Below are 21,253 nucleotides of genomic sequence, written 5' to 3'. Positions count from 1 at the left end.
TAATAAGTGTTTTGTAAATAGCTTTAGGACTTGGCAGTTTAGGATGCATTTTGGGACTGAAATCAAAGGCACTGTGCCATGAACTGAACTTAGACAGTAGGATGAATTGGCCTTGGTGCAGTGTGAAAACGCTATCATTTTATACCCACAGGACATATTGCTAAATTGCTAGCCTGTTAAATACAAGAGGGATAAGGACTGATGCCAGGGCTGTGGGGAATTGTCAGAGAATGGTTTACAGCCACAAATCTCTGTGGTTTACTTGGAGGCACAGGGATTCCTAGATCATATTTTTCAATATATACCTTCAGGCAAAAGGAATCCAGCTCATCTGCTCCAAGATAGCTTGCGCACTGAAGTTTAGTTTGTGAGGAAAGTTTGATAAATGGGGATTGGGACATTTCCTTTAACAGCATATTCCTGATCCCTCCAAAAAAATACTAATACACACACACAGCTTGGCAGTCCAGTATTATTTCTTTGTCCTATGCACTATTTTCTGCACTTTTATTACCATTATTATGTGCTTTCTTGTTATTTTCTCTTCCTGGTTTCTGGTTTATACTTTCCTTCTTCTGAACTCCATCTGAGCTCAGTTGATCCAGGCTCAGATTATTCCCCAGCTCCTCCTCATCTGTCCTTAGTTAACAGCCATATTTCTTCTGTAGCTCCTGCCATCCTCCTGACTTGGCTTTGTCTATTCTGCATCATTTGCTTTTGTCCAAATTTCCATAACCTCATTTTTCAGAGATGAATGGGACTCATTCTTTTTCTTTGAGAAACAACCGAGGACTAGATTCTGCAACAGAACTGTTGCAGCTGAGGAGTTATTTTCACCAAGTGAAAATAGACAAGATGATAAGTTATCTTCTCAGCTTTCCCTCAGTTATATTTGTGTGTGTGGCTTCTAAGCAAAAACCTGTGTATATCTCTGGAAAAAAAAAAAAAGTGTTTAAAAGGACTAGTTCCAACATATCTGTGAAATGCATTGGTATTTTTCATATTCCGTGACTTGTAATTAATTGAAAATAGCTTTTATATTCTGACACTGAAAACTGTCAGCAAGGAAGTAGATAAGATATATATATGTCATAATTACATCTGTACATATAGGTAGATGTAGAAATACATCCTAGATATTTAAATATGTGGACTTATAGATTTAAAAAAACCCCTCAGTTAACAAGTTTGTGCAAAGTGTAGAAACTGTATTTGCAGAGAAATCATCATATTGCCTATTAAAATAATTGAAATGTTGTTTCTACCAAAAGCCTTCTTTGCCCAAATTAAATACCCTATAAATTTATAATGTGTTCATACTTTCAAAACTTCTCCAAGCTTGCAATGCAGAAACTGCTCTGAAACCAATTGCTACAGTTGTGGAGGCATATAATAATCCCAGAAGTAAAAGGAAAACAGTTTGTTGGTTTTTTTTTTTTTCATAAATTGTAATGTTCTAATTTATTAAAAAGGATAAATAGTCTTGTTTACCTCTTTGAATAAGTTTGCATTTGTTTTACAAGCTTCTAAATTCTTTCTGAGAAAAAAAAAATTGCAATATTAAAAAACATCAAATTGGATGAGACTCCATCCCATTTAGAAGGAGAAAAATGGTATTATACCTTCTTTGTTTTCTTAACAGCTGGAAAATAAAACAATGCAGAAAGCAATAATTACTCATCTACTTCAGACCTAAAGCAACTCTTCATGTGAAATTAAAAGTGACAGTGCCATCTTGCCTACTCGTAAAGGTACCATTTTCAATATGAGAAAGAATTGACCTACAGTGATAATGATCAGTAAGAACTCGACAGTTGTAAAACACTGTATGTTAAAACATATTGTCTCTCAAACAACTTTACTCTCTCCTTTAGGCAGTTATTGGGATGACTAAAATGTGTTAATTTTCCCATTGTCAATTACTCTATTTTTTAAGGAAAGCAGAGATGACACTAAATCTCTACAAGCTCAGAATATGTAAACTCCCCAACTACGCAAAAAGGCATAAAACCAAATAATTACAGGTGACTAATAAAGATGAGATCTGTTCTTGAGTTAAAAATGGAGAATTATGGTCAACTTAGTGAAAATGCACATGTCTGTGTGTTTTAGTGTTTACCTATTCTTCCAGGATTACCTGCAGTCTCCAGATTATTAAGTGTGATTTGCCAAATTCATAGGGATTTTTTGAAATTGATGAAGTGCTTCTAAACCACAGTGATCCTATTAACAGAAATTACCTGCATTTCTGCTTTGTGATTGACATTCTCTCTCACATGGTACTTACTCAATGGATTTTTCCATTTCCAATTGCTCATCTATTAGTAAACTGTTGAGTGCCAAGGAAGTTTGTAAACCTGCTCTGCAGAGGTCAGTGCAGTCACTGAGACATTATGATGACTCAGAGGAGATATTTTTTGTTTTCCGTCCATGTTAGTCCCTAGTTAAACAGCAGCCTTCTGGAGGAAGAAACAGTTCACCACAGGAAAATTCATTACCCGTAAGATCTGGACGGTGTGTCGGTAGCAGAGCTGAGGACCAGATTCCTAACAGGTGTCTCAGTTGTCTGAAGTTCCTGTAATCAATGTCTTCATTTTTCTTTAGGTGTGTACTGCAGGTCTGAGAGCTGCTGGCAGTTGTTCCATGTCGTCCTTGACATATGCTACTTCTCATCCCAGAGACTCACCAAGAAAAGGTAAGTAACTTCATACTCACTATTTATTAAAGTAGCAATTTATAGAGCTGTTGCAAACGAAAGACCACATCCTAGCTATGTGCATATACACTTGATAATTTATCCTACTACCTCCATCAAAACTCTTTAATTGTATGTGTTTGATTTAGAAATACAATGACACATCTGCAGTCAGATCAGAAGATTCAAGTAACATTGAGTATTACTTCTCTTACACATGCTGAAGCTTTTATTTTTGGTAATGAAATTTTTATTTGATTAATTTTTAATCACATTCTTACTGACTTTCTGCTAAATCAATGGTGCAGAATCTACAGTTTGGGAAGTAACATACAAATTTTTTAATAAGCTCATTATAATGGGGGACAGAGTGGCATTAAAGCCTCACAAATCAACTCAGCAAGTGACTGTTGTCCCATCTTCAGTAACTCCCTCACTGATCACAGCTCTTTTGTAGCTAGTAGCCCTACTGAAAATTGAGTAAGGAGCTATACTGGTTTTTCCTGTGAGTTCTTTACCGAGGAAAGCTGGCAGCACATTGCTTTTCTTCCCTTACTTCTTCCTGACTGTCTTTCACCGAGAACAGAAAAAAACGTTACCAATCAGCGACCAGTTCCTATTCCTTGTTTCCTGGTCCCAGCTTCAGCTTAGAGGGACCTCTAATGTATATCAGTTGTCAGTGATTTCTGAGGGCTCAAGGGTGAGTAGTCACTGGAACACTGCATTTTTAAAGGGCCTTCCCATTCCACATCTCCCTCACCAGGAAAGTGAGGAAAAAAAAAGCAGGTTTGGAGCATAATCCCTCCATTGGCCTCTACATGTAAAATGGTTCTCCAGACAGGACCCGCGCCTGGCTTGTACTGTCATTATTCCCTCGTTATTGAGTCTGGCACTCTGTCTTTCTTGGAATAAAATTAGTTTAATGTTTCTTTTGTCATTCCCTGACATAAGTGCACATTTTACTTTGCTGTACTGTCTACCATGGCAGCACTGTTGTCTGGCTAAAGTAGGGCATCTTGGGATCTAATTTTATATTTCGCAATACCCAGATGAGCACTGTAGATTATGTTCAACATATCTAAATCCATATGGTATGGCGTTATTACACAAAGTCTCTGTTCAAAGTCCCATTATGATCTCATTATCTGTAGTGATTTCATTTGACTAGTCCCTGTAAAAATGTATCCTTTGAGATACTTGTTCTTTTTTTTCTGTTGGCCCTTCACACGGAAGAAATCCATCACACTATTTTAAGGTCATATCTTATCACACCATATCATATTTGTTCCTGTCAAATTCATTTAGAAACAATTTGCATTTGGATCCTGTTTATTCTAAACCAGTTTTCCTGCAGTTTCTTTCTGCTGCTTATAGGCATTCTTGAAAGTGCAAACTCCATTAAAAAAACTTTGGCAATATTATCTTCATTTCCTGAAATCCACAAATTCCACTTTAGCTTGTGAAGCGAGATATTCAGTGGCTGAAGTGTACTAAGCACTCATACAGCTGCTATCAACCTGCATGTTATTGCCTTTACAAAATAACCACCAGTGCAGAATACTACAGCGTGATCCTCAGTATCTGCAGCTTCTATGAATTTTACCTTAGGTCTTGTTTACATTTGACATGATGTAGTGAAATTTTAATGCATGAAAATGGTAATTGCATTTATTTCCTCAGATATGTGAAATGAGTCCCCACCAAGTGGAAGGCAGTATACCATGAATTTTTATCACAGAAGGATAACTGTGCCAGCCCCCTATTAGTTTGCTCTAATGGGAGAAACAGGAAATACGAATGGCTTAGAAAGGTTTTTATGTTTTGATGGTACCATGTAATTAGCTGCATCTAAACAAGAATTAAGAAAAATGACATTTTAAATTTGAGAAATCTTGCTGTGGAATAGAATGACAGACTAATTTAATTTATCCTTGATTAAAGATCAATATAGAAAAGAAACAAATGCCAACAATAAATAATAACAATAATAAAAACAGCAGAATAACAGGAGAGCCTGGCTCCAAGCTGATACTTCCCACTAACACAAACACTACGTCAAACCAAAGCTGTTGGGCTGGCACAAAGTGCAGACAGCCATAGAGACTGACGCATTTCAAGGGTGATGAATATTGTTATGCAAATAGTCCTTCAGTGGAACTTTTTTAACACTAAAAGCAGCAAGGAAAATGTCAGATGAAAAATGCTTTCTCACAGTCATACACCACAGAATGGAACAAATCTGAGGCCAAACTTAACTGTTGTGACAGCAACAAAACCCACATGGAAACGCCTCTGTACATCTCAAAGAAATATCTGATTGAAATAGTGACGTAAGATATGAGATGACATGAAATGAGTGAGGGCTGTGAGTTAGGTACAGAAAAAAAAATGACATCAGGCATCAAAAGCTGAGAAAAAAAGAAAGAAATGCAATACTTTTAAAATAAAACAGATAAAGTTCGCTATATTTTTGTGCCATATCTTTGATTGTTCGAGAGAAACATAACTGCTGTCTAGTCTAAGTCAAAGTCAATATATACCAGTTGTATATCTGGCTTTTCCTTTTCATTTAAACCTGGACTCTTGGGAATGGAACTATTCTGAATAACCTATAATCCCTGATAAAAGGCAGTAGAGGAAGAACTTTTAATGCTTCCAGTACTTGAAGTACTTGAGGATCTTCATGTAGGAAGGAAAACAAAAAGATCTAATCTATTTAATTTCTCATTTACATAAGTGTGTATTCCAGAAATTACTAGAACTGGCTGAAAATGTTTTGCTATTCTTAGTGAGAGAAGGGGTGGAAAATGAAGTTGGGAAAATGTATTGAAAAAAATTTGTCAACTTTCCATTTAAAACTGGAATGTACCTAATTTATTACATGCTTATTTTACATTCAAATTGTTCAACTATTAATGCATATTCTCCTTAATTACCACTGTCTCAGAGGAGCTGCAGTTCACTTCATTTATGACAAAATTCTTTCTCTGGTCTGGACTTTGTGACTAGATTGCATCTGTGTCATCCCTGACTGATCTGGGTTTCTTTACCACAGTAAAATTTGGACAAAGTAGTCTAGGTGGGCTACAAAAATCTGAGAAAGCATAACTTCCTTAAAATACAAAGTTTAGAAGACACAGTAAGGACCTTGGTGGACACCAAGGTGAAACACCAAACAAAATGGTTTGAATCAAAACTTAATCCCAAAGTGAAATGTTATTTATTATGCTACAGTTCAAACAAGATGTTCAGACATTTTGAAACCCCTTCCTTATTTTTCATTTGCATTAATAAAAGGTTAATATCTTGCTTTTCAGAATAATTTGAGGTGCTGAGAAGCATTTTAACATATTATGATATTAAATACATAATATAATAATTTCTAATGGGATGAAAATCCCAGGTTTTGCCAGCTACTAATGGCCTCTGAAGAGATTCAGGCTAATGAGGTTTGTGATGTCAAACAGCTGTAGATTAAAATATGAGAAACAGTTGACAATAATTAAACAATACAAATATAAAACTACAAATCTGAGACAGGCACATAATTGTCATGGTACTATTTCATATGATTTTTATATGATATTAAATACTATTAAATTGCCATATTCAGCAAAATCAAAATAGGAACATACTAATCTGCAGATTTATATTTCAGACAGTAAAGAAATTTAAAAAGAAAACAATGCAATATCTAGTTAGCATGAACAAACTTCTGAAGCTTTTCTTTTTTCTAATGTGAAATCGATAACTGAAAATAAGTTAATTTACCGAGTTCACCCAGCAACTTAAGGTGAACAATTGACAGAAATGACACAACTATAACTCCTTTTCTTGTGCATGAAATATCTCAGAGAAAGCTGTGGAATTTCAAAGTGCACCTGTAATTAAACATATTCGCTGAACAATTCTAAATCTGCAGTTTATTTGCAAAAGCTTTATATACAAATTCAATATTCAAAATTCAAGCAGCTTGATTAGGTCAGTAGGCACATAATGTGTTTCTAACTCAGAAGCTTGTTTCTTCATGTCAAAAATCTGGTATGAATCATTCAGAATTTGCTTTTTGCAAATACTCTTCAATAATATGCTCAAAATTCATCAAACATTATTGTTAGTACCTCTGTTCGGCAGAATAGTTACAGAAAGCAAACAGTACCCAGCCCAAATTACTAAAATGTCTATGTACCTTTCCAGTGAAAGGAAATCTGGTTGATAAATGGAATTTAACAGCATAAAAGAACAAACTGTATTTACTTACTCAGCTTTTGAAGGAAGAATGATATTAACATACATGAAATATATGTAAATCCCTTAAATATATATGAGTAACTTACACTGCTACTCCTACATATTTTTCCTAACAAAACTCATTGTTTATCTAAAGTTTAAATACAAAATGAAAGTATATTTACTTGTGGAGGTTGGATGTATTAGATTTATCTGAAATTTTCAATCACTAATCTGGAAGATACATTTTTCAGCCGCTAAGCTATACACTAACATGGGAGGCTGCTTACCTAAGCTTTTTTTCAGTGCTACAGAAAATACTAACAGAACAATTAAACCATCGCTTCAATGGGAGTTGCAGTGCATACAGGTAATAAATATATAGAGCTTATTCACTTATGTCTTCATTGTCTGAGTTCCTTTCCTATTACTGGCAGGCTTATACAGCTACAAAAGCCATGAAAACTCAATGCTAACTTAAAAGTGCAACCTCTGTTACTTTAACATTTTTGTGTACCAAGGCATTGCTTACATTAGATAATGATATGGAGACGGGGCAGAAAACACACCTCTGAAAGACTTTCTACACAAAAGGATGAACACGTAGTTCTTTGCACAAAGCATTAGAAAATACTGTGATATTTTATTATTAAAAATGCTGCTGAAAAGTTTATACATATGTGTCCAGCCATATATATCTTCTATCATTATTTAAGGCAAAAAACCAAAAAAATTGCAAAACAATAACAGAAGAAACCATTAAACCCTGCGTGCCTCTTAAGGTCAAGAATATAAGCCTGGGAAAGTACTTTTGTTTTTCTTTTACAGTTTGCAAAGTATATTTTGATATCATTATAGAATTCTATGAAGACCCTATAAATCTGTTCCCTCTATAAATCATACATCAGTCCAGATGTATCAAATTATTAAATCAACTTGATTGTAATTACTTTTAAAAGCTAAAATCATTCACTTACAGGAACATTTTTTTTTTTACCCGAATGTCACAAGCCTGACACAGTACTGTACATATTGCTAGCAGAAGACAATTGGAAGTACTAAACAAATACTGTAATTCACATTACAAACATACCCAACTGATTATGATGCCAAGCATCATTACCTTTTTTTACTTTTTTTTTCTTTTTTCCTTTTTTTTTCTTTTTTTAACCTTTTTTTTTTTTTTTAAGAGTCATGAACTGCTGCATCTCAGCTGAGGCATTACATAGGTGGTGGAAATGGCCTGGTATAAAGTCAGCATTAATCAACATTATGTGATGGATCAGTGAAAAAAAAAAACAGTTTTCCATTTGATACCAGTTATATTTTGGGGTTGCTGCTTGATCACATTCCAACCTGAGCATCCAGGTCAGGTTTATAGCATGTTTATTACAGACAAAGGATTATATCAGCTACATGTTGCATTTTTATCATGTCATTAACTTTGTCTTTATTTATTTCCTTCCCAATCTATTCTACTGCCTGCTACAAGGAATTGTGCGCATGAGTGGACCTCAGTGAATCACCTTGTCTTTGATTTTATTTATAGGGGTGAGTATTCAAAGATGTTTTATTAGGAAAAAAAAAAAGCATTGAAAACAAGAAGAGGCACAAGACATCTTGTGTTAGATACTTACGGGACTTATTGATGCAGCTTAGTTGTGAATAATTACAGAAAATACATCTGGGATAATCATGTTCAAGTGCAGACCAATTTGTTCATATATCTTTGGTTACTATCTCTCGATGATGGAGCAACTTTCAAAGACAAAATATAAAACAATCTTCACCTGCGAGAACTTATTTCTAGCTTCTCACATTCAAATCAATTGTTTGAATCAAAGTGCTAAGTTCCTTTGTTTGATAGCTCTGCTTGCCTCCTGGTTTCCTAGTGAAGAAAGGGCAGAAGGGAATAACCAGCTAAGAATTTTGCACTTCCTGAGAGTGATGCATATGGGATTTTCAGTTTTTTTCAGATGCAGGACAGCTGATGACATCTCTGCTTCTGTCTCCATAATGTTCACTGACAATGGGGCTTTTGTGCAGTAAATGAACAAAAAAAAAAAAAACATTTTCTGCTAGGTACACTCTCAAGCACAAAATAGGATACTGGGCAGAGAAGTTCTTTACACACTGATCATTTATGAATACTTTAAAAAACAGCCAGCCAACCAACCCACCATTTCCCCACTTTCAAACTGTGATTTTATTTTGTTTAGCAAAGCTAAGAAGATGCTTTCTCAGCTGAGATTCCGCTGCAACTGCTGGTGAATATAGAGCTAGTTTTCATCAGAAAAGGCTGACCAAAACACAAGCTTTCTTTACTTTTGTCAGGGCACAAAACTCTTCCTAATGTGTCACAATAACCAAGAACTACAAACTGGATTCTGAATATATATTATTGGATGTTTCTTGGTTCAGTTCAACAAGCTTAAAATAGTAATTATTTTCTTTTGTGTTTTTTTCTCCATTTTCCAACCCATTGCTGTGTTGCAATTTAACAAAGGCTAACACAAAATTAAATTATAGAAAAAAAATTCAGAAAAGAACAACAATCTCCTATGAATACTTTAACATGCACTAGTGTAACCTGTAAGAGAAAATATGCAGGTCACACAGACAACTGTATCCTCTGCATGACACCATGGCCGCATATAAATGAAATATGTTAGAAAAAACTCATAGTTTTTGTTTAACACTAGTAATTAAGAAGAAATTCCTCCTTTGGGCTTGAGGAAACAGAGGTGATATGACTAATGTATATACACATAGGTCACAACAGAATGCACAATCTTTCTAAAAGCTCTTTTCAAACTGAAAACATCAATAAAAGCTTTTTTTTTCTGTTTGTTTTTAAACTCACAGCTATGTACATTTTTACAAAGTATCTTTAAATATAGTTCAGGCTGGCAAGTCATCTCTTTGCACAGAACTATACGTATTTTACTGCATAGTCAGTCCTCCTCTTTTTTTTTTCATTTTTGTTTTTAATAATAAAATTCTACTTCCCCCATCTGGATTACAGCTTCATGTGCTGGATAAAAGCCCATGGTGATGTCTTTGTTTTAACAAGGGCCATTCATGGTATGGCACATAAAGAATTTTTTTAATTATTTCATTTATTTTAAAAAAAAAAAAAAACAACAAACCAAAACACCTGTATAGTCACTGGCTCTGTGTTCCAGAAGACTCTGCTTTGCTTGTTACACTCAAAACACCATTTTAAGTGACTTCTTCTGGTCTCAAATTTCAATCAAAGTGGCTGAGATCTTAAAGCAGTATCGTAACAGCAATGTGCACCTTCACATTTCACAGGGTTTGTAGTTGATCTTTAACATCAGAGAGTTTCTGTGCGAAGGATCAGTAAGAAAAGAATGACCGTCCTTCTATTTTACTTGTTTTTACTTCAGATTTTGACAAGGTGTTCAATGGATGGTACTATAACTTTTTCCTCTTCTTTTTTTTTTTTTTTTTTTTTGTTTTGTTTTGTTTTGTTTTTTCTTTCTTCCAAGTGGCCTGTGGGGGTAGAAGGGGAAGGGCTGAGCTATACCCTAGTGGTTGAATGTCCATGGGGCAAATTTGTACTGTTCTGTCCTCCACTGAAGGTGTTGAAAGTATGCAAAGGTTGCATTCCTGTTAAAGTATTTGGAATCATGGTTATGGTGTTGGGTGTCATTAGCGGGATGTCGTCTGGGGACCTTCTCAAAGTAAGCGTGTAGTCAGGTGGACAGGTTAGTCTCAGTGTGTCATGGGCCTGCAGCGATTCACACTCGTGGTCATGTTCTAGCTGCTTCATCTGCAATGACATAATCTCTTCATTTTGTATGTGTGCAATATCGTTGGTTGTGTTCCTCTGGGGGCTAGGGCGCCTGTGAGTCTCATGACGCCGCTTGTCCTTCTTGTAATATAACGCAGCAAAAGCTAAAATATTGAGGAACAGCAAGGATGCTCCCACAGCAATGGTGACGCTCAGCTCTGTGGAGTAATCTCGTTTGTTCTCTATCAGAACTGTAGTATCTTCTGGAGCTGTTTTATGGGTATCTTTTGAATGTTTGGGATTGTTGGCAGGTGTCATTGCTGGGCGTTTGGTGGCTGGCCACAATTTACCAGGAGAACGTCGTGTCACATAAGGAAATGACGTCATGTCAGGAGGGGGAACTTTAGTTGTTGTGGAAACATACTGAAATATTTCATTCAAGTTGTGAAGGTGTGGTACGAGCTCCAACCAGAAAGCAACTTTTGTTGCTCGGTAGTGATCACGAACTCGGGGTTTCAGGCCAATATGCAGATAAAGCTGGTCTTTAGGATTATATTTGGACCAGGCTACTTCTTCAAAGCGGTTAGGTTTTGTGTGGATGAACTTTGTGTCCTGTGGAACAGGCTGGTTTGGATCTCTACAAAAATAAAACCAGGGAATATTACAATCATTAAAAAAAAACAAAAAGAAAAGAAAAAAACAAACAACTCTTGATTCTTTAGTTAATGGTTTATCCAATAATTAACATAACCTAAAACCAGAAGCTAAAAAAACTTCCCAAACTTAACAACAGATGTTAATAAATAATAAAATAAAAATTACTTACTGTACAGTGCATCTCAGACACTATTATACCTTTTTAAAGGAATACTGAGAAAGCATTGTATTTCAGCTCCCAAAAGCTCATCTGAAGTTCTGTGATTCAGTATCATACTCCGAAGCTGTCTTAGAGAGGCGCTATCTACCTTTACTCATAGTAAAGGTGTAGGTTCAGATCTTCTTAATGTTTGGCACTAACTTTCTCATTCAAGGTACCACTACTTCCATGCTGTAAGTAGTAAACATGAGAATCTGATCTCTGTAGCAATGTTGGAAGTCCATGTGACCATAAGAATTTATACTAGCTGTGTATATTACATAAAAAAAAACCTTCAAAACATGAAGTAGCAGGGCAATTACATGTAACTGGGAACTATTTCTCTTTGTATTCCTTTATCAAGCTATTAGTTCCCCTTTGTTCAAATATCTTGTGTAGGGAAAAGCCTTTGAATTATTTGTATGTCACAAATCCTTCCATTATTTGCATGAGGAGACTTCCATGTTCTCATTGCTACTAAATAACTACATTTAATGGCTGTAGGATGGTAAGCCTTAATTCTTTCCCAGTTTATTGCGATGAGAAACACATTAGTTGATATCAACAAGTTTTATAGGAGTAAAGCAGTAGTAGAGATGAGAGTAGGACACTACTCTGATAATTTCAAAATTGTTAAGCCAGATATTTAACTGAAATTATTCTTTTCCCATCTTTTCTTCTTACAGATTCAGAATAAAGAAAAACCAATGGCACAAAAAGCATTTACATGTGGTTGATGTCTATATATCCTTATAATTTTGGTAAATCATGCATAAATATCATAGAATCATTAGGGTTGGAAGGGACCTTTAAAGATCATCTAGTCCAACCCCCCTGCAAGGAGCAGGGGCATCTTCACCTAGATCAGGTTGCTCAGAGCCTCATCCAACCTGGCTTTGAACGTTTCCAGGGATGGGGCATCTACGACTTCTCTCAGAAGCCTGTTGCAGTGTTCACCACCGTCAACATAAAAAAAAAATTCTTCCTAATGTCTAATCTCAATCTACCTCCCTCTATTTTAAAACCATTACTCCTTGTCCTGTCACAACAGGCCCTACTGAAGAGTTTCTCCCCATTTTTCCTGTAGGCACCCTTGAGGTACTGGAAGACCGCTATACGGTCTCCCTGCAGACTTCTCTTCTCCTGGCTGCACAGCCCCAACTCTCTCAGCCTGTTTTCATAGGAGAGGTGCTTCAGCCCTCTTATTATCTCCATGGCCTTCCACCAGACCCTCTCCAAGCGGTCCATGTCCTTCTTATACTGGGGGCTCCAGAACTGGACACAGTACTCCAGGTGGGGTCTCACCAGGGCAGAGTAGAGGGAGAGAATCACCTCCCTCGACCTGCTGGCCACGCTTCTCTTGATGCAACCCAGAACGCAGTTGGCTTTCTGGGCTGCAAGGGCACATTGCCTGCTCATGTTAAGCTTCTCATCCACCAGCACTCCCAAGTCCTTCTCCTCAGGGCTTCAATCCATTCCCCGCCCAGCCTGTATTTGTGCCTGGGATTGCCATGACCCCGGTGCAGGACCTTGCACTTGGCCTGGTTGAACTTCTTGAAGTTTGCATGGGCCCACCTCTCCAGCTTATCAAGGTCCCTCTGGATGGCATCCCTCCCTTCAGTGTGCTGATGGCACCACACAGCTTGGTGTCGTCAGCGAACTTGCTGAGGGTGTGGTCTCTTCCACCGTCCATGTCACTGACAAAGATGTTGAACAGGGCCGGGCCCAACACAGACCCCTGAGGGAAAAGTCATATTGGATAATGCATGCATAAGAGGAAGCCCGTATTGGGCCCAGCCCTGTTCAACATCTTTTTAATTCTCCCCCTCTACTCTGCCCTGGTGAGACCCCACCTGGAGTACTGTGTCCAGTTCTGGAGCCCCCAACACAAGAAGGACATGGACCAGTTGGAGAAGGTCCAGAGGAGGGCCACGGAGATGATAAAAGGGCTGGAGCACCTCTCTTATGAGGACAGGCTGAGAGAGTTGGGGCTGTTCAGCCTGGAGAAGAGAAGGCTCCGGGGAGAGCCTCCTTATAGCGGTCTTCCAGTACCTCAAGGGGGCCTACAAGAAAGATGAGGAGAGGCTGTTCAGTAGGGCCTGTTGTGATAGGACGAGGGGTAATGGTTTTAAGATAGAGGGGGGTAGATTTAGATTAGATATTAGGAAAAAATTTTTTACAATGCAAGTTGTAGAACACTGGAACAGGTTGCCCAGAGAGGTGGTGGAAGCCTCATCCCTGGAAACGTTCAAGGCCAGGCTGGATGAGGCTCTGAGCAACCTGATCTAGTTGGGGATGTCCCTGCTTCTTGCAGGGGGGTTGGACTAGATGACCTTTGAAGGTCCCTTCCAACCCTAACCATTCTATGATTCTATGAGTCTATGACTTCCTCTCTGCATGAAAAAATACTTAAATTTAATATTACTAATATCAAATTTAATATTCTGTTGTGCATGAGCTTAAATCTTACTTTGCAGCAAAGCATATTTTCTGGGACTTTGTGATATATTATACTGAGACTACATAATTCATTTTCTGTGCACTACTCTGAGAACTTTCCATTCTCCTTTCCATTCCCATATGCATTAGTTTATTTCCTGTGAAAATGATTCTAATATTTTCCTTTTCTTCCAATATACTGTTATGTATGTTATGAGAATATCAAGAGACACTGCTACAGATTTTAAAGCACCTTAGTTTTTTACTTTTTCCATTTTCAAAAGCTCATGAACATGATTTCCTAGTTTAGCATTTCCTGCAAGAGTTACAGCACAAAATCCATCTTGTGTTCTCCGCACTTGCTGTTCTGATTTGCAGCACAAAACAGTCTGGGAAGGGTCCTACAGAAGACATATAAATTAAGCTAGCTTAGGTACTTAAGTTGCACTTGATACACAGTACAGTAGATGAAGAAGCTGAGTACTCATTTAAATGAGCCAAGCTGGACATGGACTTTTTAATGATTTTTTTTAATAGCCCTATAAAAATGACACCAGATGACGATTTTAACAATCAAACATTTTTTAAATTAGCAATGCCTTGCCCTACAAACAGCTTTCAAAACAAATAAATATCAATTTTCCTTTCCTTCTCTTCCATTCTCTACCTCCATCTCTCCTTTTCAACTACATCTATTAAGAATAGCCAATTATGCTGCCACTTCCACCAAACACAAGAGAGAAAATTACATTACATGAGGTTAGTCTTGTATTTCAGGATTTGTTTACATGGCTGTTTGTGGGTATGAAGCGGTATATTGAAAAAAAGAACAGAAAAAAAAACCCCAAACCAGTCAGCCCCATAGACAAATAATTTTTTTTTTTTTTTGTTGAGGACATCAGAACTCTACAATCAGCATCAACTCTAGGGTTGATCACTTCATAACTGAATAAACGGTCTGAAGATTCTCTCTGAATTTGAAGCACAGGAATTTAAATGTTTTTTTTTTTCCCCCCCAAGAAATGGCATAACTAAGTCCAGTCCTAAATAAAGGACTTAATAATGTAAGTATCTTGGTTTTACAGAATAACAATAATTTACCAAAAATATTCAGAGGATATAAATAAGAGGATTTTTACTTTCCTTGCTCCTCCTCCCGTGTACACTGGAGACTATTCATAAAAACATACAGTTACAACTTACAACATCTTAAGTCTTTTTCTTGGGAAGCTGGGCAGTTTATCCTACTCTGAACAATTTTCCAGTGTTACAGATAGGCATAAAATATAAATGTACATGCAATCATTTCTCCTATTGAATCTGCTGTTTGACAAAACTTTTGATCTGTTACTTTAACTTCAAATTTCCTTTACCTTTTTTTTACCTTCTTACATCACTTCTGTGTTTCTGGACATTTTTCAGGCTCAAGCTTGTAATTACAGAATAAAAGGCTTCTAGGAAACCTTCCTTTAAAAATTCACTGCAATCATAATGATAAAAATATAATCTGAATAATATATTTTCAGTTCTGTACTTCTTCCTGTAATGGCTCTCATAGGGACTAGATAACTTGTTTCCCAGTCCTACTAGTGAGCAGAGAGATTTGGTTTTTTTTCATCCTATGGCCAGAACAAAGTTGATTATTGTTGTTATTCATTTTCCTCTCTGATTACCTACTTTCACCATCTTTAGAATTCAATTTAAACAGCCTCTTCATCAAAAAACACCCTCTATCATGACACGCCTGAACTTGTATTCCGTATGATAGAAGATCATATGATGGTCTTTCTTGTCTTATCTAAGGCATTTTTTATTAATGTGCAGAATCATGTATCTATGCACATCTATTCACCTATCACTTTTTCTCCCCACTTTCAGTCTGCACTGATTTTGCTCAATTTAACATTTTGCTTTTTATTGATTTTTTTTTTTCTCAGATGATGTAAAATAAATGTGTCTGCAACGGATGCTGCCTGAAGAGCAATACACATTCCTATTCACAAGGTGAATTAGCAGTTGACCTGGAGGGCAAATGAGGAAAATGAGTATTTCATATCTGGTGATATTGGCACAGGAAAAATGATAGGGAATCTTAAGAAGTTTCTCTTATGTTGAATTCCATAGAATGTGTTGAAATACCATTCAACTTTTAACTACTTCTGCAACAGCATTAACTATCACTTAGAACAATGGAACTGTTACATTAATGCACCTAAAATGTTTTAGTCTTTTGTGTCATTCTCTGACTTCATTGGAGAGCAAAATGTCTTAACAATTACATACTGAATCTATCTGCAAGACACTGAAAGGCTCCTTGATCATTTATTTTCTTTCTTTCAGCAGTCCTCTTTTATCCATATTTAAAAAAAAAAAAGAAAAAAGAAAAAAAAGAGAAACTGTGTGGCATTTCCACTTATTTTTCATGTTGTTGCAATATTAATAATGGTAAAGCCATTCCTGCCTGAAGCACTGGTACACAAGCATATTTTCCCTTACCTCCTTTCCTCACTTATCACTAGGTCCCCATGTTGCCATGCTCCCAGTCAGCTATTGTAACTACTAAGGAAAGCAAACCATAAGTATGCTGTTTTGTTTGACCTATACAGATAAGCCATTGGAGACAATTATTTCTTCAGATAAAAACATCAAAAAAAAGCGCAATAGCCTCATAAAGGAGCTCACAGAGAATGGATTTGAAAATACACTTTAATTGTTGTAAGTTTAATTGTGTCTTCCATTAGAAAGCTAAACTGAATGTAAAACATAAACATCCTTAATAACTCAGTTAGGATTTTGCTTCAGAATCAATGGTAGTAAAATAATTCAGGAGTATTTATCTGAATTACAAAGAAAACAAGGATACATCTTTTAGGCCTTTTTCTTTCCCGTCACCAATCTAGGTAGAGTTGGATGAATGGGACCAAAAATAGAGTATTTTAACTCCTCAAAAGGGGCTAAGTTTTAGAAACCCGATAAATGCCTCTAATGAAAGCATGGCTTCATATCTACTCAATGAAACTTCACATCCTTCTTCACAGGAGTGTAGCTGGCAGAGTAGCTGTGAAGGACTGGCACACACCCCCTCATGTTGTTCACTCTCCCCCTGCTGATACACCTGAGAAGGAGGTAACATGGCCCTAGCTAGCAGAACATTTGAGCATATAAAATTACCACTGCCGATAGGATAGTACTACTGGCAGCAGACTGAAGCTTTAAGTACACCTCTTAATGAAGCTCTCACATGTAATTCTACACATAGTGGAATCAAAAGCTGTATTTTCACGTTATTTTTGTATCTCAGAGGTAGTTTCTCACACCTACTCTCTAACAAATTGCTTTCCTATTTCTAAGGCATGTTAGAAACATAGTTTTGAAAAGGCCAGAATGACTGTTAATGCAAAAAAAAAAAAAAAAACAAACCCAACAAAAAACCAGTCAAAGCAAGGTAGGAAATGGAGGATTAGCAAAATGCAGCTTCCAGGTATTCATTTCAAGCACAATCCATTTGCCATTAAACAGTCACTTTAATTGTCACATCCTATTTGCTAGCTTCAGTAACAGACTTCAGTGTAAAACACAATAAAAGCACTGTGCCTTGTGCTGTGTCTTTGACATCTTGTGATTTTACAGGATTGACCTGCCCTCCAAACCCAGCCTTGGCAGTAGGCCCATTAAACATTGCATGTTTTTCAGCTGCAGGTGGCATGTCAGTTCAAAGCCCAGTGCAGTCCATCAGAATGATGCATCACCTGAGCCATAATTATATAATAAGTACCTGGATGCAGCCTGTGTGGGAGAGTCATCAAGACTGGAAAAGTCTTGGAGACATTAAAATCAAATAAATAAATAAATCTGCAGTTTTAATGTTCAAGGTTCATCTACAGGGAAACGTGGAATAATAAAATCTTACAGTTAACAGATTTTTCATATGTGTTGCCATGGGTACAAACACAAAGAAAGCCAAGTTCTATCAGAATAAGGATAGGAAATGATCAATTAAAAAAAAAAGAGTGGGGAAAAAAAGAATCTGAAACAAAGCCCCCAACAACACAGTCCTGAATAATATAAATCTTTTTGAAAGGTGGAGGACCTGACTGAACACATGGACTCCAGATTGCATGTATGAGGGTAAAGAGGAGAACGGTTAGCCCAGATATGTCCCCTGTTGCTCTAGGCTTGAGGTGCCACAACCTTCCTTTTTCCATTGGAGGTAGTAGAGGTGCAGAGCAAATATTATCTTAAAATATTATTTTCATCCAAGTATTGTCCTGTACCATCCAGAACAATTAATCATTGGTCATATAAACAAATAGAAAAAAAAAAAAACAGCAAGCTAACCTGCCTTGGGTTGCTCTTTTCCTTTCCTTGTGAAAACTGAAATTTTACAGCTAGAGATTATTGTTAATGACATGTTTCAGATTGTCTGTAAAGGGGCAAGTTTCTAACAGAAGATATACCCCATTCCTGCCTCATCAGCAATGTCAAAGTTTCAGAAATTACTAATGATTCTCCCAAAGTTACTTGTTGTAGTATGACAAAGAGTTCATAACCAGAGAACTGGGTGATGGCACGTATAGCCTGCCCGAAATTAGCTTTCAAGTAGCAACAGGTGGAAAGGGCTTGCAGTTATGAGTAATGGTGGCAGCTGGGGCTGTAAGAAGCTCCTGTCAGCCTCAAAGAATTGCTTAAATACGACTACAAGGAATAGTCATAAAGTAATTGTAAATAATAGTGAGACCGTGGAGATGCTGTATCTCCATAATAATTCCAATGATGTATATTTGTGAGCAACTGAAGTTCTCTATGTATATGCGGCACCTCATCTATAAAAATAAAGACAGACTGATGGTATAATCATCTTTCTGAGTGTGCGGTATGGCCAGCATGCGGCATTCTCTCTTCATAAACCAAGCTTTCATCCTGAAGTTTGCCCATCCCAATATTGATTACTTCTTTTTGCCAAATAAATCTAAATATTCCATAGTTCATTCACTATCGCTGCAGTACTGTGCGATTGCTGCATGAGAAAGTACCTGTTTGTCTAAAATGCAGTGCAACAAAAGCTTCCTTTTTGCCTTGTAAATTGACCTGAAGCATTTGGTTTTTACTCAATTCATACTCGAGGTTTTTGTTAAGAGTGCAAAATCTGTCTCCCTTGAACGTCATTTGGATTCATTAAAGGCTGCAAGAGCTGCGGAAGCCTCTGAGTGTTTCACACTAGGCATCTCTGAATTTTTCTTATACAGCTGCATAACACTCACTGCAGTGCAGTAAAGCTGCAGCTTCCAGAGCCCATTCCTGCCATTAAACATTCATTGGAAAGATTTACAGCCCCTTTGTGCCACAGTATCTTTGTTTTAATTCAGTACCGAAGACTCAAGGTTAACAAAAAAGCCCTTGCTGCTCATGTAAAACACTGCAACACTGTTTAAAGGAATGCTATAGGAAGAAGATAGAAATTATTAATAGCTCTCACAGATTAAGCTGCTTTGAGGGTTGTTTGCTCCGTGTTTACAACTCTATTTCAGCAAAATATTGATGTCTTTATTTTGTTTCACAGGCAGAATTAATTAAAATTTTCAACCTTCTCAAAGCAAAATTTATATCTAAATCTCTTCTTCATTTCAGTCAAGTACTTATTATTGCCATTACAGCCCTCAGAGGGAAAAATCTTCACAGTGTCTGCCTTTCTATTTTAATTCCTCCCTGAGTCCTCATCCCTGTGAAGGTCGCTAAAAACAAGAACATCCTTTCTTTTGTAGCAGATAAGTGCTATCTGCCTGACAGTTCCTTCTTCAAGTAGCAGACATGTTACCTCTGATTTTTCAGTATCTTAGCCGCCTTTTCTCTGAGACAAGCTTTGTCTTAATAATTGCCCTATTTTTTGAATAAAAAATATACTGCATTATTATTCACACTGAGCTACTGAAAGAAAATAGTTTGAGGGAACACACTAATTAAAAATCTATTAAATATGAATAAGCCCCAGTTACCTTCTCTCTTACGCAAATAGTGCTATTATACTGCTGCAAGATCAGAGTTTGAAGCCACTGCTATGGGATACTGACTATTTTAGAAGTATGTTATCAACAAAAAGGAATGCTGGAGGTCAAACTTACCCAGTTTTGGCGAAGTTAGTCCAGTACGTCATAACTACTGCACTGAGCATGACATCATTCTTGGAAAAGTTGCAGTTGAATAGCTCTGTGGGGCCAATCATAGGAATCCCAAACACATAAGGGACTTCATCTCCATGAGCTGAATCAGCCCAGCTGGGTTTCATTTCACTTTGGCAATGGTGATAAAATGCATAAAAATATGTTGGAGATCCATATTGAGCATGCAGGTCAGCGGTAGCAACCGCCGGAGCAACCCACTGGTGGTCTGTAAAAAGAGCGACCAGGGTCTTCCGTCTTGTTTCGGGATTTTCTTTGTCTGCCCAGTCGGTGTACATGAATTTAATGGTCTCTCGCAGTGTATCTTTCCCTTCTGGATAACCATATAGATTGTCCACAAAATTGGAGACAGAAAAGTCAAAATCATTGGGGGAAACACCATCTTCATTGTCTACAATGCCATCCACAAATTTTAAACCTTCCCCTTGATTCACGCCCAGCATTATATCATAGTTAAGGAATTCGCCTTGCTCCATGAGAATCTGAGGGTCATCTGGAATCACGTCTCCATCTATCACAGGCCCAAAGGCAATGTGGTACGTGGCTGGAGTGATGGTCTGTTGAATGAGTTCTTTGTAATTCTTATTCCGAAGACATTCAACCAAATCAGTGGTATCCAGCATGTCACAACCCACTTTATCTGCCAATATTCGAGTGTACTTGGCAGGCTGGTAGTTCACTGCCCAGCTGGACAAGGCTGTTCCACTCTGTATGATTGCCTTTTGGAACAAACCTGCAGATACAAATTGTTTAAAAGCAAATCAAATTATATATTAAAAAAAAAAATTAAAAAAAAAGAATTAAAAGCAACTTTCTCTAAGCAAAGAAAGCTTTAATTACACAATAAGTAAAGGAGGCATATACCTAAATTTCAATACAATTCCCATATATGCTACTCAATGCTCCATTTTTATAGTATCTCTAATAGGCTACTAATTAAAATCTCTCTTATTCTTGATGCTCACACACATAAAACACGAAGATTTCAGGTTACTCTTTCAAGAACAAAACTTACGCTTGTACTGCAGTTTCTTTGCATCTTTAATGGAAGTTCCCTGGCTTTAGCACAGTGGTAGTCCTGTAAAAATTTCTTTAAAGGA

General features: G+C 36.9%; 1 protein-coding gene across 1 annotated transcript in view; it reads right to left on the bottom strand.

Annotated features, from left to right (window-relative positions):
- Window positions 1-7,402: 7,402 nt before the first annotated feature.
- The window catches only part of NLGN4X (neuroligin 4 X-linked), a 186,402-nt gene continuing 172,551 nt past the window's right edge, over window positions 7,403-21,253 (bottom strand). Inside the window, exons 6-7 of the mRNA XM_086768294.1 lie at window positions 20,097-20,886; window positions 7,403-11,319 (exon numbers count right to left, since the gene is read on the bottom strand). Of these exons, the coding sequence (XP_086624420.1) occupies window positions 10,470-11,319; window positions 20,097-20,886 (1,640 nt within the window). The 3' untranslated portion in view covers window positions 7,403-10,469. The remainder of the gene's footprint in view (window positions 11,320-20,096; window positions 20,887-21,253) is intronic.

Source organism: Chlamydotis macqueenii, chromosome 1, assembly GCF_036417535.1.
Source record: "Chlamydotis macqueenii isolate bChlMac1 chromosome 1, bChlMac1.mat, whole genome shotgun sequence".
NCBI classification, from domain to species: Eukaryota; Metazoa; Chordata; class Aves; order Otidiformes; family Otididae; genus Chlamydotis; species Chlamydotis macqueenii.
This window is presented reverse-complemented; position numbering and strand designations above follow the sequence as displayed.